This window comes from Columba livia, chromosome 4 (genome assembly GCF_036013475.1).
Source record: "Columba livia isolate bColLiv1 breed racing homer chromosome 4, bColLiv1.pat.W.v2, whole genome shotgun sequence".
In the NCBI taxonomy this organism is placed as follows: domain Eukaryota; kingdom Metazoa; phylum Chordata; class Aves; order Columbiformes; family Columbidae; genus Columba; species Columba livia.
Genome location: NC_088605.1, coordinates 17,135,891 through 17,162,945, shown reverse-complemented (window position 1 = coordinate 17,162,945; position 27,055 = coordinate 17,135,891). Strand labels below are relative to the sequence as shown.

Here is a 27,055-nt window from a genome sequence, read left to right as displayed (position 1 = left end):
GTTTTTCTAAAAGCACATTACTGATTTTATATAACAAGGTCAGGATCAGTAGCAGACTTCCAGGCTTAGGTTTGTAAAATCGGTACCATTATCATTCTCCTCCATAAAGTAAAACAAAACAAAACAAAAAACCACGAACAAACAAAAACACGAAGTCTTTTCCAGGTAATATTTTTGTATGTTTTTATTACATGAATGATGGACTTTGTATTGGGAAAATCATCAAAAGCATCTAAAAAAAAAAGTAAAAGTTCATAGTAAAAAAAAATCTACAATTATAAATGATCTTAATATCAAGAGTTACATGCGGCTAACAACAAAAGTTATTTTTCAAGTTTGATGTTAACTACCAGCATCAGCAAGGGACACTTTCTCTTCTTTTGTCCTCACTGATCTGATTCACTACTCAAAAGTCTTGAAAGATTCATTCTCGTTTTCTCAAGTGCCAGTGTTTTTGCTCGTCTTGAAGGCCTTGAACTTGACATTGGGACTGATTCTGGAACTTCATCACCACTGAAATGGAAAATATTTTAAAGTAAGACCAAAAGACTAAGCAAACTGAAGATTTTATATATATATATATATATAAAACAAACTTGAAACATGGTTTTAGAGAGCGAAAGTACTTCTTACTAATTATAAACTTTTTTCTTAAGGACATATTAGTGTTTCCAAACTGGTGTCACAATATCAGTAAAGATAACCAAGTGTTAGTGGCTACAAAATAAGCAAAACTTCCAAAAGATGAGGTGGTATCAAAGTAAACCAATCTGAAGGGAAACAGAAATGACTGACCCTGGTACCCTAAAGTCTGTGCATTACTTGCTTGACAAAAAGCAACACAGCTGAAAATTACAAAGATAATGTCATTTTAGTGGTTGTATCCTACAAGATCATAAGGGAAGGAATGCCTTGTGTACATTCACTTATCAGTCATTTCTAGAAGCTTATCAACTGCATAAAAAATAAAAAATGTGATTTCCCCACAGATCAGTTATTGAAAAAGCAGCAGACATGCCTGGAAGAAGAATAATAACGTAAGCTAAACATCTAAATTTTGGTCAGCTAGAATGTACATTAACTCTGTGCACAGAAGGTATGTAAAAAAAATAATTACAGGCTGTTAGACAATGACAATAAAGCGTGAAGCTGTCAAACATGCTGTTTTTTCAAAAGTACCAGTTATTTGCTTAAATATTTATCCATGTATTAGGAACAGAGGATATTAAGGATGCAGGTTTTGCGAAAGAAAACCATTTGAATTCAGTTTCCTTGCTAGAACAGACATCGTGTCTTCAATGGTGGAGAAAAAAAGGATTTACCTGTCGCTACTGGATTTTACAGCTGTGCTTGTTTTTCTCCTGCGCGCAGACCTCCCGCCAGCTGCCGCCTTCTGTTGTCCTAAGCATAAGCAAAAGCCTTTTCATATCATGATACCATTTCTTTTCCTAAAGTAGTTTTGCATCTTCAGTGTTTGATATTGCATTGAAACCTGTGAATATGCAGTCACCGCAGAATGTGGTGACAAAACCAAACCACCAACAGAACACCCACGCTGTACCACTTCTGCCATGAACACCTGTACCTTACTGTAAATGGCTGTGGCCAAATTATCCTGAAATCCTGTAGCCAAACTTTTTTTTCCTTTTTAAAATCTGTGTTTCTGGGAGAGCCTAACAGCATAAAAATGTCCACAAAGCAGACTATTTTAATCTTTTAACAACAACAAAAAAAATCCTAAAAACTATAATGCAATATGAAGGCTAAATGGTTTCTATATATGTTCACCAAAATTTAGTATGAAATTATTATATTTAAAACAACTAGTACTGTAGCCAGGAAAAGCCAGTGCATACCTTTGCCAGCTTTGGTTCTTGTGGATTTCAATTTTGCAGTTGCTTTACTTCTAACTTCTTTAACTGGCGTATGAAAAGCATCTTTATTACTTTCTATTAAAGAGAATAATAACACATTCAGAAATCATAAGATAAACTAAAAGTTTATTATATAAGTATCAGTACTTCCACTTCAAGCTCTTAAATAGCAATAAAACCAAAACTTATTTTCATACATATCTAAACAAGTGAGTCAGTTGTAAACCTATGACTGAACTACACCTCTCTTGAGTTACCTTCTTCATTGTGAATTGTATTTTCAGATACTGTGATGTCAGTTTCCTGGGTCTTCACAGACAGTCCTGTTTCCTCAGTCCTCTCAGCATGGTCTTTGCCCACATTAGGATCTTTGGTCAAGTTCATCTTGATCTTCTCAATAGCTCTTTGACACAGTTTATCTTTCACTTTCTGGAGAAGACGTTTAATGTGAAATGCTACTTAATTTTACAACTATTTCTTTTATCTATTAAATTTACTCACTAATAGGATTAGTTGATTTACTGTATGAAGGAAACAATGTGTGATATGAAGATAAGTCAAGTTGAAAGGAGAAACACTTTCTCTGTCAACAGCAGGCACTGAAACCCCAAAAACCCCTATATTTTCTTTAAAGGAAACCTAAGAAACATTAAAGCAATCGGACCTTTTCAGCTGAGTCCTGGCACGTAGCTCCCTTTGGATGACATGCCCCCAGTGGATCAGCATTCTTTTCAACATATCTATATACCATTGTCCTTTGTCATACTCCCAAATTTTGCCTTTTTTTTTTTTATATTAATAAAAGCATCAATGTAAAAACTTACACATCAGTCTTGTAACCCCTTCCTGCTTCATCCTAAACCAAGCACCCTTTTCATGTTGCCTAATGATCTTAGAGTTATGACATAAGTTTAGGCATAAGATTTTGGCTGCTAATAATTAACTAAAGATGATCCATCTCAAACTGTAAAAGAGTTAATATTGAATTTTGGTATAATGTTTAAAAACATTAACTGCACAACACTTATCAAAAGAACTTACTGTACTGAAACATGCCCAGTTGGGCACACCGTTTCACACTGGTTTTACTATGTATGGTAGCTGAAATATGTAAATTATACAGTGATATAAGCTCAGATTTTTGTAAATGACTCATTAAAAATTCATTTTCAAAGACTGCTTCAAAGATAAATTCCAGATAAATTTTACATTGTCATAGTAAAACAAAGACACTTCATTTTTAAGCATATCAGAATATTAGATTGCGAGTGGTGAAAAAAAGAAACATTATTTATGTACTACCTCTAGAATTTCATTGAGCAGAACCAGAAGATTCTCTGTGGAAGAACTACTGAGTTCTAGTGAATTTAAAGCTTTTGCATAAATACGAACACCTGGTGCAGTTGGGTCCATCAAGATTTCATTGCAAATTTTCACTGCTAAACTATCATGCACTGTTAAGTCCTGTAAAGGAAAGAAACTAGATATCAGAAATTTCACTGGGAATTATTTACAAAAGGCAGCAACAAGATCATTCTGATTTAAGCAGCTAATGATTAATTTTACAGAGTAAACATTTTCCTAAAATGCAGTATTTTGAGTACATGCACCAACTGATTTTTATAAATGTTTTTCCCAATATAGACGACCAGCCACGGTGCAAGATCCTACTAGCATTTCTTAATTGTAAGAGGAAGAGGCGAGGGGGATTTCTTTACCTCAAGAGTCACTCATTTAATCCAGCTTCTGACACTAGGACTCTCAGAAAGGCCCGGACAGCTATCAGTAAGTGAAGGGGGTCAGTTCTTAATCTCTAGACACAAATATTGCTTTCCCTCCAGTTTAACACACTGTACCTGATAGTCCTGAGACTTTTTAGACTGAGGTTTCAGTCCGCTTGGCCTGGTCAGGTCCACTAACAGTTCAGAAACGTTACTGATATCTATTTCAGACAAGGGTGAAGTCACAGGAGCATTTAAGAGTGTTTGCAGAGTTGGAAGATAAGCTGCTTCAAAGCATTCCTGGTTAAACCTGTTTCAAGTGAGTCAAACATTAGTAGCATAATGACACAAAATTAAACCTTAATTCACCCCTACATTTTCTCTTCTATGATGTAGGTTCACAGACCTATTATAATACATAAGTCCAAGTGGGAGCAGCCAGCCTTGGTGGAGACAGCAGGATCAAGACACTAAAACTGCTTCACAAAACCGATTTCTTTTAAGATTTAGCACATGGCATTTCAAGTAAGTTTTAGGTAACACTTCTTTCTTCTGAACAGTTTGAAAGGTCAGCCTTACTCCCGAAAACTTAACTGAAATGTACAGACATATTCTCTCTTAAGGGACAGAAATACATTTCTCTAAAGCTTTTATTTAGATTAATCTGTCTTCTGCTCATTCCTCCTTCCTGCTAGCATTTTTCCTTGGGGATACTTTTCATTCTGTAAGAAAGTAAGGAAGCCTGGCAAAAAAAATGCAGTGGTTAGCAAGATTTTTGGAATAAATACTTGTAGTTTCTTTTCTCAGAAGAGTTAATAACTCCTGCCAAGCAAGCCTAAAAATCTTGTTGCACTCAGTTCTGCAGCAAGTCGTCTAAAAGTGCAGTTCCACAAGACAGGTCAAAACAATTTAAAAGGTAAGGTGTCAAAAAGTACAAGGTACTAGTTGGTGAAGCTAAGCCTTTGTTTCTGATACTTGTTAACCTCCTATTTGAACTCAACTACAGGAGAGAGCTAAGAAAGTGAATCATTTCAAAAAAAGCAGAATGATTGCTGCTGGATTATTGAGCCAAATCAGCTGACCAAAAAAACCTTTTGAGCGCTGAGGGTAAAAAAGAATAGAAGCAAGAACTCTCTTTCAGCAGCTTTAAGGCTTTAGATTGGCTCAAGCATAACTGAAATATCATTCAATTATTTCCTGTAAAATGAAAAAAGAAGTCTAGTAGCACATAGGCACAAGGCAGAATTTTCTCCTCTTAGGCTGCCAGAGAGTTTATTACTCTTCAGAAAACATTCCATGAGTAAGAATTTTTCACTGGTTACAGGATCCTGCCCTGGTTATTAGCACAACGTGCCACTGTTGACACTATAGACTACTTATAAAAGTCAGTATCAATATTTTTTTTCCTCACACAGAGTTCAAATATTTAATTTCAAAAAGTAAGCCTCTTGATTATATCTGTGACCAGGTGGAGAGGTTAACAGAGCAGCACCCAGAAAACAAATGGAACTTGAAAATTCAGTGAGAAATCAGTACCAAAATTAGGTATGAACTTCAACCAGATCTCATATCCTGAGTTGCCCTTTTCTGAATGGCAACTTTGCAAAGACAGTTCTGAATTATAGATGGTAATTAATAATTCTCTTTTGAATATATAGTACTGGTAACCAAAGACACTCCATGATTCATCTTAAAATGAACCATCTGTGATCCATAATGCAGATAATGTTTTAAGACAGAAAATTAATGAGGTTTCCTAACCAGAGATCAATGAGCCACACTAAGATTTAGGATTTTTTTTCCTGCAGTGATCACTGATTTTTCAGATTTTTGCCATCACTAGGACTCAAAAAAAATTCAAATGGTGAGAAGTAGACATTAACAGGTAAAAGATTATCAATGTTAAAGGCTTACTTTCATTACCCAGTACAAGAGATACTGGAATCTTAAGAAATTATTTTTTCTGTTACTTATTTTCAAAAGAATTTAAGCAGGAAAACCCCATTCTGGAAGAGACTGAATATATTTCTTTTTTTTTTTTTTCCTGACAACAGCAAAAATACATCTGTTTGGGTTTTTGTCCTTTCCAAACCAACCCCCTTTTGAACTACTCCTCTTAGTGCAGCAATTTCTAAACCATAAAAGATTTTATTCAATTTGTTTTGGAAAATAGATAAGTAATATATACTACACCTAAATTAAATCTTAGCCATTAAAAAGCAGATGAAAACTCAGCCAGTTGAGGGCAGCTAAAACCTCTAGCAACAACTCAAAAGTAGGTTAAACATTTTTTTTCTTTGAGCGAGTGAAAGGACATGAGAGTTACTATTTAAGCTCTCATCTCCTTACATAAGCTCTCTACATCCTTTGCCCACTACCACAATAAAGAGGAGATTTTGAATCTGCTGTAAATTTAGATTGGAGTATTCTTTGGTTACAAACCAACCAACCCTAAACCACTATCAACCAGCTTGCTGCTTTGATATCTGTTGGGCACTAATTATTTTCTTTTGAAGCATCCCTGCGAGCTACATTTTAGTGACACTCCAAGGTCTGCCTGTAGTGCTTAACAGCATAAAAAAGTAAAGCACATCTTTTAAAATTAATCTCTTATTCAGTGTCTTGAAGAACAGTCTCAATTATAGATGTAGGAAAGAAAAAAGTGGAAGGCCACAGAGCTAAGAGGGAAATAATGTAAAGTCTTCAGAATAGTCACAGGTTGAGATTATACGCACTCAAAAGTAATAGGCACAGGAGGCTGAACTAGATCTTTAGGTCTAATTTGCATTTGTGCAGTTTCTACTTCTGCAAGACTGAAAAAGGTTCCTAAAGCTGCTAAACCAATGTATATTTTCACATAATAATTCACAAAGGTCATACCTGTTTGCATAAGCAAATAAAGGGAAGAAAACTCCTAGACAATGTCTCAGCCGAATATCATCTTCGGTCACGGGATTATACCACAACAAAATGAGATGAGAAAGGAGCTTGGCGCTAATCAGCCTCCCAAAGAACATCAGTTTGGCTATACCTTCTGCAGCTTCTGTCCTCAGTTCTGAAAACTGAAGAAAGAACTGATCATATATACAACACACCAACCACAGCAATTTTCACTAACAATTTACGGTAGTAGTCTAAGTCCTATTTTGCCAGTTAGCTCCTTACATTCACCTATTTGCACCTACACAGAACTCAAAACTAGCTCAAGAGTAACATTAGTCTTTATCAGCAACGAAGTTGTGGTCATTTTCATAGACAACTATTTTAACATTGGACCATTAACTTCAATTACACATCATGTAGTATTCACATGTAACCTAATGGGATGGTAAACTTTCTGCAAAACTCATTAAAAAAAAATAACTGAGGCAAATTTTAAAGATTTTCTTACCTCACTGTCTAAGAAACCAGAAAGAAGCTGCAGGAGGTTGTGAATTGTAGCTGTATCTTCTTCCTCTTCTATTTTTTCACTTTCTTCCTCACAATTTTCAGTTCTAATGTGTGCATCTTCACTTTGAGAATCATTGCCTCTTCTGTCTTTAAATGGCTCAATCCCAAACAGCATTAGTTGATCAAAGATTGCCTTTAAAGCACTGAGCTTTACCTTTATATTATCTATTTGTAAAACCTAGGTTTAATAAGGAAAATATATAAGTATCTTACAGTAAACCGCCAATATTAACATTAAACATAATAATATTTTTTGCTTTAATAAGATCAGTTAGTTTGAGAAACTTTTTATAATGCTTAGGATAAATTTCAGACTTTCAGAAGGTGTGATACGAGTTTAAACCTGAATTTATAATAACAGTCTGGGAAAAAAATTTATCAAGTAATCTATGCGATTTCCATTACATAAAATCAATTGAATTTCACTCAGAGTGAGCATGCATGTGAGATGTACTTCAACCGTTCAACTTCTAAACAGACAGTGGACAAACAGAAAAATCTATTTGCCTATAGCAGCTCCACAGCATTAGGAACTACAGAAAAAATACATAAGGCAATCCCTGCTCTGAAACACTGTACAGCGTTATTAAAATAAACAGTATGTAAAATGACAGCAGGAAGCAAGATAGTAATAAATGTCAAAGTTGTATAGGTTACTACATGTATTATAGTTCAAATTAACATTCAAATAAAAACATACATTGTGGGTTAGCCTAGAGATCCTATATCTGCTTAGCCCAACACCCTGCTTTTGATGGCAACCTACACAAAGAATATGAGTTCAGCAGAACAGAAATTAACCACTAAGTCTCAAATTTAAGTTGCTAAAACAACTGCAATCCACTCTAAACAAACTGACTTTTAACGAGACATACTCAAAGGCAAATTAAAAGCAAAAGAACTGGCAACTGTTGAGGAACCCAGCGTTCTCCTGCTATGGTGATGACAGCTCTACCATCTTGTCTGAGCTGAGCATTTCTTCTCAACACCTGCTGTCAGTTCTTGAGTGTGCACAAGAACGCACTCTTACTAATGCCTGATGGCCACCTACACTTCTCTCAAAGCCAGGATCTGAAAAGTTAATAATAGTGCCATCTTTTATATAATTAGCTCAGCATCAGAACATTTACCATAAACGTGGGAAATGTGGGTATTACGGCATCCAACATGTTCCATATCCATAGATGCTTGGCCATGCTATTGTTTGTTGGTTTGAAGATTGTTTTTACATTTCTTTTACATACTTACCTGCAACCTTGGGTGTTGGATTTAATTGCCAAATTTTTAATTTTGTATGGATTAAGGAAGAGTTGTTAAGTAGAGGATAAAACAATCAGTCACATTTCTAGTTTCGTTTCCCAAGGAATACAAATTTTTGTAATAACATAAATATGACTGATTTCACCCAGATTCAGAAGAGAAAGTGAGACCTTACAGATAAAGAACTCCCACAAACTTTCAAGACAACAGGTGACCTTACAAAGGAAAGGCACACTACTACAAAGTTATACTGTATAAGTCTGAATATTATTAGACATCAGAAAAATCTACATAAAACCACACTCTCCAGGATCTAGACTCTTAAGAAATCAGGAATCACTGGTTCTCAAATAAGGTAACTATGTAGAATAGCTTGTTATAGATACAAAACTAGTTTTATTTACTAAGTCACACAGACCATCATTCCATTTCCCCATCAGACATTTTACCTGTAACAGCAATGCAAGATGTTTTTGGGCAAACTCTTTGCTCTGAAGGGCACAACAACCCAAACACAGAACTGCCATATTTCTCACAGGGGGATGGACATTAGTTATGCCAGGAAGTATCTGGAAACAATAATATTAGACTTTATAGTTGAAGTACATAAATTGAAAATAAAAAACTGAGTACTAAAATGTGCTTACTCTGAAACTAAAAATAATTTAGTTGGATGCCACTTTCCAATCCTGTATTCTTGCAGAGAAACAATACTTAATTCCAAATTGCAAAATACAGATACTACTTTCATTTATGTAGAGTAGTTTAAAAAGACAATGGTAAAAATCCACACAAAATGTCAGACTAGATACAGGGTGAACGCTACAATGGCATCATTTTATATTTTTGCATTTACTAAAGACTTCAGGTTTAAACAAGTAAGATATTCCAAATCACGTAGTATGTGAAAATCCAGCAGGAACAGCAATACAAAAGCAGGATCATGGAGAAAGAAAAATGGAATAAACAACAAATGTGAAAATTAAAGAAAGACCTAATGAAAAAGGAAAGGTTTCTGGGGGACACATCACACTAATTAGATTTTCTAAGATTACTTCTATATATCTGAAAGAAATCAGATATGGTTCCACTAAATTTAAGCTAGTCTAAATTGGGGTTGCCATTTCCTTTGCAGGTTGAATTACAATAATGCCCATACTGAGTGGGGTCATTTAGTCCATTGTCTCTTTATCAAAAAAGATCAAAAGCAAATTCCTATAAAGTATTCCATAAACAAACTAAGTAGATACTTCCCAAGAATTCTTGCCAAGGTCCCAACAATTTGCAGCTGAGAGACACTAGCGCTGGGAGGTTGTTCCTATGTACCTAATCATTCTATAATATTTATTTTTCTTGAAGTTGCTTAGTTTTTCTTCAAATTTATGCAAGTGTTCACCACCCACTCATCCTGTGACAAGGAATTCTACAGATCACGTATTATGTGAAGAATCAACTCATTTCGTTTGCTTTGAGCTTGCTAGTTGGTAGCTTTAAAGGGTGATTGGTCCTTCTTCACTTTCTCCATTACACTCATGTCTCATGCCTTCTGCTCTCTTTCAGACCATACCCCTAAGTCTTACAAAGAGGTAGCCTGTTTAGTTGTTCTTCATACAGAAGCCATTCCATACTTTTCCTTGCTGCCTTTCTCTAAATCGTCACTTCCAATTCAAAGATAAACTTTCCAGACAAATGGGATAAGAACTGTGCAGAGTATTCAGGTATTTTCCATTTTATTTGCACACTCAGTAACTGTTAAAAGTCTGTTAGATTTAGAAATGTTTGTCTTAAAATCTATACCCTTCACTACGAAAACTAGAAAGTATATCTGGTAGGCTGTAAGAGGCCTATAATGCCACTACTTTATTTTTTTTACTACAGTAATGTTTTGCTCTTCAAAGGTGATTAAAAAAAGAAACAGAAGAGGTAAAGAGAATCCTCCCAAACATCTTTCTTTGTATATGGAAGGGATGAAAGAAACATCTATACAAGTTCCAGTCTTTCCCGGATGAAAATCTTTTGATTAGCAGGGAGGGGGAACAAAAAAAAAGAACACACAACAAAACACAGCTTAAAAGTTTTGTATTAGACATCTCATGACTTCAGCTGATAGAAAATCCAAGTAATTAAAGTACCAGCAAGGGCAGTAAGCAAAGGCCTAAGCACTACGCTTGGCACAGTATAACTCAGAACTGTCCAACACTGTCATACATTAATCAAATATTTACCATATTCCTGTTTTACTTTAGCATCTCTCTGCTACAACCAGTTCTGGCACAGAAGCTCAAAAGAGCATATCTGTATTGCACCTCCAAGACACTGGGTTCTGGGGAGGCTTAAAACACCAGACACAGCACTACAGATACAGCAAAGTGACTGTGAAATCACTACAGACAATCCTGCCAGCACCTTAGGGCCAGCTATGATGGATCCATTTTTATTATAATGTAAAAAGTATTTATTCGTACATACCAGCGATTCAGTGAGTTCATTAATGGTTGGACCAATTCCTTTAGAAAGGGACATTACCTTCAGAAGCTCGTAACACATTATCAGACAATTCAACAGTGTTTCAGGATCATTCTTCAAGTGAGTCAGGGAAAAAAGAAAAGTGTTATTAATGCAAATAGTAGCTGTGATAAGGAGAATGGTGACATTAATCATGATTTTCCCCTACCCAAATAAACATTTCCTGTCCACTACACATTTGTTGTGCAAGAATATTAATCAAAATCTGTCTATAAACTATGATGAAGAGAGATGAGTTCACGCTTTCACTTAGTTAAGAGAAAAAGGAGTGAAAACTAGACCTTTTTATAATTCTTTACTCACTAAGGACGTGAGGAGTTTAACTGCAATTCTTTTTTTGCTAGAGTACACCATCAGCTCCTATACATGCAGAAGGGGAACACTAATGGTATTAGTGTTCATTTTCAGTTTTAAATTTTTAGGTGACACAAGGCCAAACTTTATTTTAAATTATGAGTAAACATCAAAACATAGCCAGCACTTGGGAATACAGGAAGGGAAGATACCTTCTCCACACGCGTTTCTTTAATTTCAGGTTCCTCTGCTGCTTTTATCAGCTCATTTTTTGTGTGTTCCAACTCTGTTATTTGATCCTTTAAAACTGATGCTCTGTTAAAATCCTGCAGAGCAATGCATTGTTCCAAAGCTTCTTTTGCTTCAAAAAGTTTCACTTTTATTTCAGCCAACTGAAATATAAAGTAAAAAGAAAATTAATATAATACTATAACCCTTGCGGTATCAGCCAACAACACACTATTGACACTAGCCAATATTACACTACTATATAAAACTACTACTAGATGGATACGCTTAAAATATATTTTTCTAAAATCTACTTACCTTAAGCTCCCCCCTTCTTATTTCAGCAGCATCAACAGGCTGGTCGACTGTAATCATTGGCTCACGAACTTCTGATATAATTTCTGCAATCTGTTGTTACAAGCAGTATATTAGTGCCATTAATTTCAGCTCAAATGTCAGATACTAAGCATTTAAATTTTCCAAATTTAAAATGCCATCCTTCTGAAAAAGTATTGAACATCTGTTCAGTTTCCCTTAACAGCTAAATCACTCCAAATAAATCCTCAATTTGACAACACAGAGTCTCACCATGGAAGTCTAGTATTTTCTACCATTTAGCTAGGTAAGCAAGAAAACAGAAAACGGTCTATCCATGAGTAAATGTCTGGCAGTTTCTATGCCACCAGTTCACAGGCACCATGTCCTCTAGATCTGAACACATCCTTTAAAAAGAATTACTGGTAACAAGAGCAAAGTTTTTAATCTGTTACTACTCCAATCAAAATACAACTAGTAACATTATCATTTCAAAGGTCTGAAAACCACAATATGTAGTATAAGAAACCACATAAGTAATTTAATTTCAACCCAAATACATGTATAGAACTAGAAGAAAACTAGGCTGAGGGTTTTTCCATTGGTTTGTGGTTTTCTTTAAAATTAGACCCATTATGTTAACAAAAAATGATGGAACACAAGGAAAACTAGACGGAATGAGACAGGATAGTCTTGATTTATCTTGTTTCAGATCACCTCAGTTTAACTTCCCCTCAAGCTGCACCAAATCAATCGAATGTATTGAATCAGTGTATTTCACTAGAATAACAGAAATGCACACATTTACTGTTACTATTGTACTACACTAACCAGAGTTCTTTCATTGCAATAATGTAACAAACCCATATCCCAGCTTTACCCACTGGACTGAGGTTTTCCAAAAGTGGTCTCTGTCACTGAGTCCAGGGTTCATTTAAAAATATTTGAGCAAAACCTAGGGTCTGTTTTTCAACAGTTAAATTTAAATAATTATGTTGTGTATAAAAACCTCTACTATATGGAATACTTTTCTTGTAAGGGTTTTTAGTACTTATCTCAGATAAAAGGAAGGGATAAAATTCTGAAACCTGGAAATGCACATTATCCTCATTTTGAACGTTCCAGTCAAAACTGTTTGGATCTAATAGGACAAAGGATTTTTTAAACGGATTTTCAAAGTGCAACACTTTCCTAATTTGAAGATTACATTTACAACACCAGTCAAATCTCTTAAGATAAAGATCTTTAGACAACTGTAAAACGCAGGTTTGTTAAAAGGAAAAAAAAAAAAAAAAAGGAGAGGGAAAACATAAAATATTTTTAGTTTGGAAAAGCATTTCACTGCTGATATTTCTGTTACAATGCTTCATAAAGGCTGTTTGATACACTGGGGAAGGCAGAGCCTAGAAAACAATGAGCCTTTAGAATTACTTACAATTTGAACCCTTCTGTCATCATCTTTAATTATACTGAGTATTTTTTCCGCAAGCAGAGATATAAGGGCTGTTGGAGTTGCAGGTAGAATGAGTATCTTTTGTAAAGTAACTAACAGGTGCCTTCTGCATGAAAGGGAAAACAAGCCAAACATTCTATTTGCTTATTCAAGAAAATGGAAGACATGAGAGTTAATATTTTTCATTTAGTGTGATGAAGACTTTATAATACATTATAAAATAAACTTTCTCTACAATCATATTAACTGCTGAATATATTCTCTTATTTAGCAATGTTTGCCTTTTCCTGATTTTACCTGATTAGATCAGATTTTACCTTGATTAGAAAATGCTAAATTTTTCAATCAGGTGTCACTACTGTCCAATGAAAGGTGATAGCAGCAGAAAACAGATTATCAATACTGTAGAATGCTTTCATAGAAATTATCTGACTAGAAACTAAAAAAAAAGAAATTACAAGTTAAACTATCCTGCCAGTCTGGCATCCATACAGTGCATTCCACTGAGAGTTTGAAGTTACTGCTGTGTTTATACTATCATAACTACAATTTTTCATAAAATGCCTGTGATGTATGAACGTCCAGATTTATTCACTCTTATTACTTCACATCAAAAGGCTGTTCAAATTGTAGGAATGACTCAGTTAACACAGTCCAGTTCAGCTCAGCATCTAAAACATCTGTAACCTTTTAGGCCTTAGCAGACTGAGCTTAAAAACAGTAAAAACATGCAGGCTACTTATTACAAGTCATGTGCTGAGAAGTAATCCATTTATCTCCTTTTATTTTTTATTTACTGTGTTCAAAATGAACACTCTTGTACCTTCATAATCTCAAAAATACATTATGAAAACAACTGAATTAGTTCTCCCCAAACAATATTGAATCTGCATTTTTTTTTCATAAAGGTAAGCAGACAATATTTGGCACACTTTGGGGATCAGTTCTATTAGAGAGACTGTGCCTCTTTTCCATCTAGCATTAGAACTGCATTTTACCTGTTTGATCATGTTATTTTCCCAACACAGATTCTATGCCTGTGCACAGGCAAGAGTCCCATAAAATTAATAACACAGATTTTACATTTAAGTTTACCTTCCTCCCTCTTCCATGGTATCCATGCAATCAATCATAAGAATCAGTTGCTGCCCTATAAATTCTTTTGTCATCAGGTTTTCAAAACAAGTGAAGTCTTCTCTTTGTTCCTCACTAAGAACTGGCATATTTTGGAGGTAACTAAATACAAATACAACAGATATAATTACATTCAGAATCATTGTTGGAAAGTTAAAAAGCCACACACACATCCCAAACAAGAAACATACCCAAAACCCACCACTTTCCTATCCTGCATCAAAAAGTGGTTATTTACAAAACTTAAAAATTAATGTTTGTGTTCTCACTGTCATAGATTAATAGTTCCAGAAAGTTATTTATACCAAACAATGTATAGTTTAAAAACAATGCACTTCATTAAATAAAATGCCTTCTTTGAGAATGCAAAACAGTAAGAAACAGAAAATTACAAGTTATGCTTGTACATGTATTTCAGTTCTGTACTCCTGCATAAAGACAGCATCTTAGGAATAAATGTATACATGTACTATTTTTCATATACACAACTAGTATTTTTCTGCACATTTAGGTACCATGTATTCTTGTACATGTTCAGAAGTGTTATATTGCCTACAAGACAAAATACAACAAAATCATTAAAGTGTGCAGTGAATTTTAAATTCTTTATCTGATCAAGTACGCCATCAAGGAAGAGCAACAATCTGTTGTCAGATACAATAAAGAAACAGGACAGTACAGTTTGTCGCTGAATGTAAGTCATTGTTCTTTTACTAAAATTTGATCCATCAATGTGTGCACACACATTCAGCAAGTCTAGATTGAAACATATTGTGTACAAAATTCACTATTGAATATAATGTTATATATAAAATTCAAATACTGATATGAGCTATGAAAAAGATGCTTATTTTAGCCACAGCTTTGCAGATACTTTTCAGCAACAGCTCATTCAATTTAGCAAATTTTTAAAACTTCTTCAAGTTTAGGATAAAGTCTTTGGATATAGATACTATTTGAGAACATCTGAAATTACAACAATATAGGCCACTCTTTCTGATTCTGACTAACAATAAAGTTACCTGCACCGGACAATAGTGCAATATGAACCCTGCAATTTTTTCTTAAGTATTGATAACTTGCAGTTTCTTGCTCCTCCTAACTGATACTCTCACAGCACAAATAAAGACATGGATTGTACAATGGCAAATCTTACCTGAAACAACTGGTGGTACAGCTCACCAATGAATAGTCTATTACAAACAAGTATGAGCAAATCTAATTAATCTTACTCAGCCTCTTGCTGAAGGGGAAGATAATTGAAGCCATTTTGAGTAAGATCGGATGGGGAAGAAAAAATAAAATCGTGGGAAACAAATGTTTTATGGACTGTTAAATAAATTATGAATTAATAAATTTATACCCATCCACATTTAGAAATAAAGAAAGCACAGATGCTTCAATTATTAAGTTTATGAAACATATTAGCATATTCCATATTGAAAAGCAGCAATGATTTCTGTAAGTAATACTAATATACTCCAACCACCGAGATGAGAGAAGAACACACATATTTTTAATTGGAAACATCTATCAAAACAATGCATTTTTCAGGAGATCTGATTTCTATTCATTTCAGGAAGCTTCACTCTACACTTTGCAAGTAGAACACTTCAGTTAATATTTCTTACCATTCTCCATGCTCACAAACATAAATTTTGTTCAAATTTTAGATTAAGATTAAAGTATCCCACTGAGACAAAATAACAACAACAACAAAAAAAAAAAAAAAAAAAAAAACACAAAATAAAAACACCACACAAACAAACAAAAAAACAAACAAACAAAAAAAAAAACACAAAACATTCATTTTTTTCCCCAATTAAATGTTCTCACTTAGCAGACCTGTCACTGCCTTCAAACATAAGTTTTTGGGAGGCAGGCCTGCCTGAGCAGGGGAAAGAGAAGGGAACTTTCAGTTTAAAAAACACTTCTCTTGGGGACAGCAGCCAGATTTTACTTTATTTTCACAAATTACAATAATGAAAAAAGTATTGGCCTCTGCAAGCTCTAAAAACCTCTTTATGCAAGCTCTTTGCAAACACACAGCAACCTACATAATAACAGATGGACAAAGGATAGCTGCATATTACAAAACAATTATTCTATTACTTTAAATGAAAAATAATTATATGCTATTGATCTAGCAGTCCATCTTGCTTGTAATTCATGAGAAAGGACATCCCAAAAATTATTTTCAAGTTACAAATTTGATTTTTACAGTTTTGGTTTAAAAGAAGTAAATCCTCTCAAAAATCTTTAAAGTTTTTAAAAAAATTAAAATCACTGTTCAAGCACAACTTTGGCTTTGGAGGAAAACTGAATAACTGAATAAAACAAATATTCCCTATTTAAAGAAAAAAAAATAGATTTATTTTAGTGGTAAGAGATTTATTTTTAAATGTGGTATACCTTAATAAATAATCTGCATAGATAGCTGGTTCTGGCAACATCTGTTCCAGTAAATCTTCACCTTCTTCCCCTTTCGATTTTAGATATTCACAAAGACATCTCCAATATAACACATTCTCAGGTGTTAAGTCTTCCAGTGGAATCAGTTTTCTAAATAAAAATTTAAAAAATACAGAGTAATAAATAAAACAGGGTCAAAGACAACAAATGCACAAAAATATATTATTTCCTAAAATGAAAATAAAATCCTGTCAAATGTATTCCCCACAGAAATACTTAAAGACTGACAAAAATAACTTCCTCTCTTTTACAATGAGGACATGGAGCTCCTTGAGTCTCTCACTACGTTGCACTTTTCAGTATTTTAAGTCAAAGCTGTTCATACCAGTTTGCAGAAAGATTCTGCTCAGCCCTTCAGACCTCCTAGAAGCAGTCACCCAAGTACTTCAACTCTGTGAAACATTGTTTCACTGTACAAGTCTGGAAAACTAAATCACCAGAAGTGCAACAACTGCATGAAATTATTTTTCAAGTTCTGTTTATGAATTTTCTTCCGTTCTTAACATAGGACGTTCACACAATATTCAATTCAATTCTAGTATGTCAAATGCAATAAGTAATAGAGCGGCTTCTCAGCGTATCTGTAAGCTCATCCTCAGTTTACAAATCACAGCACTCCCACTCCTTTCTATAATCATAGTCTTTTCTGTGCTAGGCATGGCATATAATCTTTGTTTTCAGAAGTGTAACATTAGGTCGTGCATTATTTCTACTTCAAAACAGAAAAGACAGAGTACCACTGCCAGTGGTACTTTTCACTCCCTTGAATCCCATTTTACTTGTAAACTATCAATAACGATTTTGGTTTTTTTTTAGGTCACACACAGAAAAAAGAAAGAAAAGAGTATACTCTAAGCAACATGTAGATGAAAGCTGATCCTTTGATGGCTTCCCATTAATCTGACAAGTCTTTATTTAAAAGTCAATTTAACAAACAGAAATCATAGACTTCAAAAACTTAAGCATTTATCATACTGATATTGCACTAGTCAAACTGTGCTCAGAAACATACAAGAACAAGCCTAATATTTTCCATAAATCAACCTCCTTACGAGGTGAATAATTGCACTCACTTCTCAAAATGCAATTTGTCAAACAGATCTAACACTTAAAAAAAAATTCTCAACCCACTCCTTCAAAACAGAAGCCTAATTTTGTGCAGGATCAAAGAAACTGACAAGTCCACAACTATATGTTTTTTTCCTTTGAACCTCTTAAGATATTGGCACATTTCCAAGGCTATAAGAAAGTTATTTAATCATTATTGATGCTTTTTAAAGTCAGGCGGGCTCACATCTATATCTCTGGAGTGCAATGCATGTAGCATCTATTGATTTCAAAACATCTGTCATAAGGTACTACTAGAATGCAAGACTTCATATAACAACACTACGCATCTTCCCCCAAAACACAGAATAAGACTTTTTTTTCACTTTTTAATCTGTTAAATTTATCATCTGAGATTGGACTCCTACAACCGTTAATAATTTTGCCTCAATTAACTCGAGTTGTTTCTTCTCACACCTTCTTGTCTCCTATAACAATTTTCTACAACTTCTAATTTCTTGTTTCCTTCCCTGCTTCGTTTTTGCTTCATGGATCTTAATATTCATCATATCATCTTCTTCATAGCTTCGGAACTCAGTCAAATTCCACCAAACCTTAACACAGGGAAAGCCTCTACAATGCCAGCTTTTGTCAAGCTCTGTTAATATAAGTAAAACAGCTCCAAAAGAAGGCTAAAACACAAGCCAAATAATTCCATTCTGGTTGATTCTCCAAACAGTTTGTGGATAACTGAACCAGCCCAAATTGTGGTGCCTCTAGCTTAGCAGAAAGAACAGAGGGAAGCCAAAGAGGACTAGAAGTGCATAAGAAAAAACAGAAGCATTACTGAGAGAGAAGAGGAAGGGGAGAAAATGAGCTTTTCAGTATTACACGTTTAAAAAAAAAAAAAAAGAGAAAGGAAAACACAGTTGTGGGGTTGAGCTAGAACATTGCCTTTACTTGTACTCTACAGAGAGTACAGGAAATAAGCCAAATCACACCAAGTTGTTACTCATAGAAAACCTTGTTTAGTTGATTTATTTACTACCTCCTCTTAAATTTTAAGAGCGTGATTTGGGGGAGTTCTGGAAACAAGAAGTAAAAACATTTTTCATTTTTTTCTTCTTGTTTATCTGGCACAATCATTTTCAACTGGTGAACACATATCTTTTAAAGCAGCAAAAAGCATATCCAAAACACTTAAGGACACAAACACCAGAGAGACATCATGGCTTACACCACATCAGTCTCTTATCACAGGTAACAGTTATTCTGCTCCCCACTTAGATATAAACTTTTATTTAATATTCTAATACAAAATATACCTGGTTTGGAAGTGAAAACTGATCTGCATACCTGCTGTCAAGGTTTATACAGTTCTGAACAAAGCCATGAAGTGGAGATGATGAAAATATAGTATTTAGTGCTTGGATGGCCACTTCTGGGCAGTTTTCCACATCCAGTCTATGAAGCAACTCTAAAACATTCCCTTCAGCTGATTGTAACCAGGCTTGTAGCAGTTTCTTCATTACCTCCTTAACAGAATCTAATAATACAGGAATTTAAATGGTTTAAGACATTAAAGGTCAAAAAAAAAAAAAAAAAAAAAAAATCACACTTTCAACATACTTTCACATAGTATTATTCTATAGAAGGCTTTTTGAAAATAAGTTTTATATAATTGAACTTACTGCTACCTTAAGAAAAAAAGGAAAAAAAAAAGAACAGTTAATCAAGAAGTACCTATGGAGCACTACTACATTTTTGAGGTAACATTTTTTTCTCCCACAAGGAACAATAATTCAAAAAGTCTATTAAAAAACTGTTACATCTAAAGACAGCAGCTCGACCCAGAAAATCTACAAACCATGAAGTCTTGTAGAGCAAGAAAATATTCTGAGTAAGCATTGTTACATGCTTGCTCTGTTTCACGCATTTAGGAATTGGCCACTTTTGGAGTCAGGATACTACTGTCCAGACCTTCAGTCTGAACTGCCACACAGAATTCTTGTGTTAATTCAATTATTCAGCTAGACTATGAGTTTCACACAAAGACACTTAAAGTCCCTCTTCCCCATTACCACAATGAGCAAACAGTTTATAGGTAAGTAGAGTACTATTTAATCAAGAAAAAGTATGGGAACATTTAGAATAATACATCAATACACATACAGATTTAAGCAGGGAAGTAAAAAGGCTAATAGTCTGGTAGAAGTAAAAACATAATAACTAGGGAGCAATACAAGTATGCTCTTAGGACCTTCTAGAAAACAATATCTAAAATAAGGGAAACAAAGTTGAAACAGACTGACAATATTGATCTTTCCTCTTGCGTTTAACTTACGATTATAAAGACAGCACTTAAATACAGTTAGAAGTTCAAAAATAGCTGTAATAAAGGCCTTGTAAGAGCTAAATTAAGGTCCTAAGAATGAGAAACCTCTTCATGAAGGAGAAAAGCACAAACTAGTAGAATGAAAGAGAAGGAGAGTGGAGAATTGACAGCTGAATGCATCCTGAAAAGCAGAACTAAGCAGAATCTGGATTATGTCCTCCAAGTCTTGTTTAATTATAAACCCTTGTTCTGGAGCCAATACGGATAAACATCCAAATTTTCAACCCAGCAACCTTGAACAAGCAGGTTCCTCTCTTGTTAGCTTAGGAGTTACTCAGATAAGTAAATTTGAAAAAGATATACATATTCAAGGTTATAAAATTTGCAAAATGGATCAAAATGATGGAATGCTAGCAGATGTGTATATAAATGCAGCCAATTTGGAACATAATCTTCCTCTGCCCAGCAGAGAGCATGAACACCAATGGTATCAGTGAGGCTACATACAATGGCATATATTTTCATTTGTGATTCTAGGTGTCAAGAAAAAGAGCAAGTCCTTATCAGGTAGCATAAAGAATCATCCCAAGGAAGAGATAGGCACCAACAGAGAAAGTATCTGCTCTGGATCACAAAAGAAGGCAGTTCTTTATGCTGAACACCTCAATGCCACTGAAACATAGGCCATGTAGGAAGTCCGTACCTTCACCCCAAGGCAAAAGAATTATCAGTCAAGACAAAATATTATTGGGGGGCTGAGGAGCAGGCAGCCAGCATACAAGCAGCTAGTCAGGTCAAACACCAAACTAGTATATTGACAAGAAACAGTAATTAAGAACATGGATTTTTCAGTGCTGGACTTCAAAATCTGACGAACTTCATTAGACTACTATAGAACAATTCAAGGAAGGTGGAGAAAAATGCTAATTAAAACTTATTATACAGAAGGAGGACTTCTTTATAAGTGTAGTTCTATACAGCATAAGAAAGCACTTAGCTGATCACCTCTTCTATTGCTGTCAAGAACATACTAACATGATCCTCAACTAGCCAAAAAGAAACGTAAGTCAAAAAAACAGAAGCATACATGGCACACCTTTAAGAGCTCCAGTTACCAATGAACACAGTACTTTCGTCTTATTCACTAAGTGAAAATCCACATAGGTCATATTTCTCAAAGTTCACAAGCAGCACATCACTAAGCAAGGAAAATTGTCAGAATAAAATTCAGCAGGGCATAGTACAGATTTTCCAAACAAAGTAAGTGGATAACACAGTAGCACTTAGTAAAACTGGCAGCTTCTTTTGTGGAATTCATGTATATAATTGCTATTGCTGAACAATACAAAAAAAATTAAAAAAAAGGGAAAAAAAAGAAAAAAAAAAAAAAAAAAAAGCTGTGTTCTATGTAGCCAGGCCAAAATTGTCTCAGTCAGATGCATGTGGCTTTTTGATCTTTTGGCAACAACACCACACACAATTATGGGTACATTCTGAATGGCTCTCTATGTAAAAATGATGCAGTGCAGGAGACATCAAAAAGAATAAAGCTGCTTCATAATGAAGTGAATAAGGGTCAATCAAAAATCCATTTAAAAAAAAAAATCAACTAGTTAAATAAAAAACTGACCAACTAAGAAGATTCCTCTCTGAATGTACACAGGAAACATCTTCAAACAATTATCAAACAGATATTAATGTATTTATGAGCTACAAAAATATCAGTAAAGAAACATGTTTCAAAATACACTGAATTAAATAATTAAATTTTACTACTACTGTGTTTCATCACATTGTTGTTTTTTAAATTTTAATAGCATTTGGTCCTATTTTAGAGCTCAATGGCTTTCAAGCTTTTTGAAAGTGCAATGCTTTTCTGGTTTGTCCGCTATGAGGGGACTGGAAAACCAAAGCAGCAAGCACAATTTCTTTTGCTTAAACATTTCCTGGTACCTCATGACTCTCTTTGAGCTCCTTATTATTGCTATCACAGCTTCCAAATAAATCATCCCCAAGACATTAGAAAGCATTCCTTCTTAAACATTTGTATTAAGATGTTGAGAAAGATAACCTCTTACCACATCTGTCATTAAGTCCTTGTTGCAACAATTTTACTCTCTGCGCTATTGACAGAACTCTCACAGGAACTTTTTCTGCCAAAACCTTACAAAAAAATTAAAACATTAAAATACATTTCTACAAATAATAACATCTGAATTAATTAATTACCTGTTGGTTTCAGCTGTCTGTTTTACCCATCCACAGAAACCATAAGTCAATAAAACCCTGTAACATCTATACCACTAGCCTCTTACCAACATAGTAACAAGCAGATTGTTGTGCATTGAAGAAAGTGTAAAATAAAATAAAGTTAACAAACAGCTTAGAAGTTTGGGAGCTCTGCTTGAATGCAATACCTGAATTTGAAAACTATTCTCTCTTTAAAGCTCCAAGAGCAATTCATCCCTACAATGAAATTACTCAAGTATGTACTTTTAAGCCTGCTAACACAGAGATTTAGTCCAAGTTAAGAAAGAATAGAAGATTGTTCTGCATGAAAAAGCTAAACATTTTGTTTGAAGATCTTGTCTAAGGTGCCTGCACAAAAAATATACATGGTAGCATACATTCTTGCTCCTACCCCTACACATAAACATATGGTTGATACTTCTCAAAACTGTAACACAAAAAAAGCAATTTTTTACACTAGTATTGCTGTGATCCCAACATCCCTTAATTATCTGTTATGAATAACAGAGAAGAAAAATTGCTTCACAAACATCACCAAGTGCATAGATAAAAACCAAAAGATTGTACATATAATCTATAGTTTTACTATCTGATGCTAAAGAGACAAGTTCTATCACAGAAGTAATTTCTATCAAGCAAGTTCTGGAGTCAAGTTCAGGGGTTTTACTTGAAAACTTGTATTAAATCACTCCCCCTTAAAATTCTGGCAAATGAAAAATAAATTATTTAACTGTTCTCAGTGTTTTAACTGTTGAAATATAGTAAGAGTTTTAGAGCCTTTTTCTTAAGTCAGGCTTTGAAACTAATATTAAGTGATCCAATTTACCTCATATGCCAGCTTTCTGACAGCTTCCTTTACATCCATAGTGCGGCCTACAATCTTTGGCAAAGTCCTTGCTGATGGAGCAATACATGACAGCACTGCACGCCTCACTTCGGAATTTGAATCATTTTCAAGCAATGTGTTGTAAACTGAAATAGTCATAATAATGTTTTCATAAGAGTTTGAATCATTAGAGAAAAACAGCAAATAGTCAAAACAAACAAACAAAAAACAAAAACAAAAGCTCACACAGCAGCTGTTACTAAAACCCTTTCCCCATCCCTGCGTATTTAGGGAACAATTCAGGGTCACAGCCCCAAGATTTTATGGCAATTACATGCTGAGCTATGATCTCAGTTCAACTATGAAAACAGTATTTGCAATCACAAGCAGGATCTTCAATTAGTAACTCTGAAAATTGCTATTCTAGATCTCACTTACAACTAACCACTTTGTCATTCATTGGACAAAGAATGCTTCCAAATGCTGGGTTCTCTATTATAGACCTCTATTTACTGGCTATCCATTGTCATTACCTTTGAGATGAAACCTCAAATTCTTCTAAAAATGGAAAGCTGCAATCTCCATTAAGCCTACCAGAAGTCAAACTGCAAATTTCTCATGTAATGTCTTTTGTTATATTCTTGAGCCTTCTTCAAAATTGAAAGCAACAAGAATTTTATCAGAGAATACTTGAATTCATCTTCTTGCTCTGAGACAATTACTATGAAAACTACGTGCCTCTAAATAAGGAACTTATAAACACACTTTGAAAATACCATTTCAAAGACAGGGCCTTAACAACAAAACCCGGCAACTAACTCTCTTCACAAAAGACAGTACATAAAGTGTAATCAGGGCACAATTTACATAACAGATATGCTGGTACAAACTTACAGTTCCTCTACCTTGAAGCAACAAAAGCAGAACAATCACACCATACACAAAGAAACAAACAGCACAAAAACAGCATCAAGAAACCTGGGTTGCAGAGATGCTGATCTCTTAAAGGAAGAGGGGGAGGGGGGGAGGGAAATACACCAAACCAAAAATGACACCATCCAAAAAACAACCCCCCAAAAAACCCATAGGTCAACAATGTCAGTAACTAGTCTGCCTTTCATGGAGCAGCTATAATTTGATTGAAACAAAGTTTTTCTGTTATCGTTTCTACTCCTCTTAGTGTTTTGGTATGAATTTAATTCAATTAATAATATCAAAAGTGTCCTTAGAAGTTAAGAACTGAGCAAGTATGTATCATATTTCCATGGCAATTCACAACACATCATTATTCTCACCATTCTTCAGCCACATTTAGTTTCTAGAATAGCCTGAGCCAAATATTATTTGCCTGTCATTTAATCCCCAATGGATCTCCCCTTCAAGGAGTTCTGTCTTTGCCCTTTGAACATACAAAACTCTTGCATCTGCAACCTCCTCTAACAAAGAACTCCACAGTTTATTAATTACTACAAGAATATCCCTTAAGATTTGTTCACTCAATGTTTAAAAAATGCTTTAAAGTAATGTAAATCAACAAATACTCTGAAACAATGAAAAAAACAATAGTACTTACTATTAACAACAGGACAGTTTTCATCCTTGGGATCTTGAAGTCTCGACAGGGCCAAGACAGCTTGAATTCTCACATTTGAAAATTTATCTTTAAGTCTAATCAGCATAGCTTCATTGATTTTATCAAATAAATCATCATCAATCTGGGCATTCTCCGGCATATTTCCCAAAATCTTATTAATAAGCTGGCACGTTCGAAACCTAACTGCATGGCTGTTCGCATTGTGAGACTTAGGAAAATAAAAGATGAGTATTCTTATAATCACAGTTTATAATTTCAAACATAGGGCTATTAATATCCACAAGTAGTTAATGTTCTATGCAGTACATTAAATATGCACTTCTGTATTTCGAAAAATTTTCCTATTTAAGTTAATTTTTAAAGCAGGCTACAGTACACTAGCTAACTTACTCCTCTGTCTCCATAAAACATTAGAACAAAAAAACAAAAAGGTATTAGCAATGCTGACTAGTGATCTTGGCCTGATCAATACTACTTCCATGACAAAACACTAGTTTAAGAAAACATCATTCTACTTGTGTTTTCATGCTACTTGAACTGTTGATCTTTTTTCTATGTAACACAAAAAGCAGAAAGGAAGAATACATATGCTATCCATACTTGTATTAAAGATCTTTTAATATTTTTACTTATCAAAGAAACAGTATAAAGTCATTTCCACAGCTTCACACGTATCAATGCACATATCATAAAGCCTATAATGACACATTGGACAGCCAAATAAGAAAACAATTAATATTTTCCTCACAGGCCTAACTTTTGAAATCCAGCTGTTGGGTTATTGGAGATGTGGTGGTTTGGGGTTTTTGTTTGGTTGGTTGGTTTTTTTGGGGGGGTGGAAGCTGTTACTCCTAAAGCACTAGTTTTGCCTTGCTTTCACTTTTTAACTTCTAGTTTGTAGATGTCATCTGGCCTGCCAGCAAGTTTTCCCATCTGCATGAAGTTTCCATTTGTTATACTAAACATTTAATTATAAGAGTTACTGTACCTCAAGCAGAAAGTTAAACACATAATTCAGAAGTAAATCTTCTTCTTCTTCTTCCTCCTCACTACCATCCATTTTCTCCATTTCATAAAAAGAAGTAACAAATTTAGCCACAAAATTGATCACTTGTTCCACTGCTGGTTCCCGTCTGTAGATTATCATAGCATACTTAAGGAAATGAATGAATTTTTCATGAAAATCTCCCTTATCTTCCAACTGAAAAAAAATTAAACCACAACAAAAGATGACTACCTGATTCACCTTTCAAAAGCAGTACCACAGAAAAATAAATTAAGTAATTTTTATAATTGACAGCTTCTATTTAAATTTTTAAAGCACTAAAGCCAGCAGGATACACCCACTGTCGTGCATTCTTCACTGAATATTTTGCTTTAACTCCACAGCAGACATACGTGTTGATGGCTGGGCTTCATTCTGGCGTTTCCATTTACCTGCTAGCAGGTTTCAGAACAGCAATCCACACCCTCATCCATTATCGTCCTGCATCTCGGGGATTCAAACACCTTCCAGCCACAGCATTAACAGCCGTGGGCTGCTCTAACACCCGTGTTCACAGGAGGCAACTGCGTGTAACAGTTTAGCGTGTGGCTTGGTTTTTGCTTTGGGTTTTTTTGGGGTTTTTTTCTGTTTGTTTGGTTTGGGGTTTTGGTGTTTGTTTTTTTTTTAAGTCGCGGGGCCCTTCTTTGACATCCTGGCCTCAGCGCTGGTTTTCGGGGGCCACAGAGCCCCCTGCAGAGCGGGGTCCGAGCGCCCTCCCCGTCCCCTCAGCCCGGCGGGTCCCCGCCCCCCCCAGCCGCCCGCACGCCCCGAGGGCGAGCATACCTGATCGTAGCTGGTCTTCAAACCCACAACAAGTTTCGCGTGGTTTTGGTGGGGTTTCTGGGCCATCTGAAAGGCCTCCTTGATTTGCAGAAGCCTCTTTTTTGCTCCCATGGCTGCAGAGAAAGGGAACGGTACCGTCACGACTCCCTCGCTCCGGACTCCCGTAGCGCAGAGCAGCGGGAAGGCGGAGAGCTGCCGTTCCCACACCGGGCCCTAGAACCGCAAGGCCATTCCGAACGGTGGGAGGTCCCCGCCACAGACCCGACCCGCTCCTCGCCCGCCGCCCCCGGGCCCGCTCCCTGCCAGCCACCGCGCGTGCTCCAGCAACGGCCGCAGCGCCCGCAGCTTCAAACTCCGCGCGTACCGCTCCCGCTCTCGCGAGAAGGGCGGTGGGCGGGGCGGGGTGCGCGTGCTCGCCTCCGCGCGCGGCCCAGCGGAGCGGCCGTTA

At 35.3% G+C, this 27,055-nt stretch overlaps 1 protein-coding gene across 2 annotated transcripts; it reads right to left on the bottom strand.

Annotated features, from left to right (window-relative positions):
- Nucleotides 1-171: 171 nt before the first annotated feature.
- Nucleotides 172-27,022, bottom strand: NCAPG (non-SMC condensin I complex subunit G). Of its 2 annotated transcripts, none has more exons than XM_065060613.1 (22): nucleotides 26,972-27,022; nucleotides 26,608-26,720; nucleotides 25,768-25,980; nucleotides 24,759-24,987; nucleotides 23,186-23,331; nucleotides 22,188-22,272; nucleotides 19,131-19,320; nucleotides 16,668-16,817; nucleotides 14,217-14,357; nucleotides 13,104-13,227; nucleotides 11,672-11,761; nucleotides 11,338-11,517; nucleotides 10,775-10,885; nucleotides 8,755-8,874; nucleotides 6,987-7,223; nucleotides 6,476-6,657; nucleotides 3,731-3,905; nucleotides 3,177-3,338; nucleotides 2,132-2,303; nucleotides 1,857-1,949; nucleotides 1,323-1,401; nucleotides 172-513 (listed from the first exon to the last, which is right to left on the bottom strand). In XM_065060613.1, exons 2-22 carry the CDS (start codon nucleotides 26,716-26,718, stop codon nucleotides 387-389), a joined length of 3,117 nt encoding a protein of 1,038 aa, XP_064916685.1. In that variant the 5' UTR covers nucleotides 26,719-26,720; nucleotides 26,972-27,022; the 3' UTR covers nucleotides 172-386. The 2 variants fall into 2 exon arrangements, with proteins under 2 accessions (XP_064916685.1, XP_064916684.1); XM_065060612.1 differs by having other exon boundaries at nucleotides 26,918-26,998.
- Nucleotides 27,023-27,055: the final 33 nt, after the last annotated feature.

Bases quoted from the DNA above. Each gene is read 5' to 3' on its own strand.
- NCAPG (XM_065060613.1), bottom strand. From the start codon at position 26,718: ATGGGAGCAAAAAAGAGGCTTCTGCAAATCAAGGAGGCCTTTCAGATG. The intron at 16,818-19,130 runs GTATGCAGATCA...ATTTTTATTTAG, and splicing joins TGTATAAACCTTGACAGCAG to AAAACTGATTCCACTGGAAG. The intron at 1,950-2,131 runs GTAACTCAAGAG...TCTCTTTAATAG, and splicing joins TACAATTCACAATGAAGAAG to AAAGTAATAAAGATGCTTTT.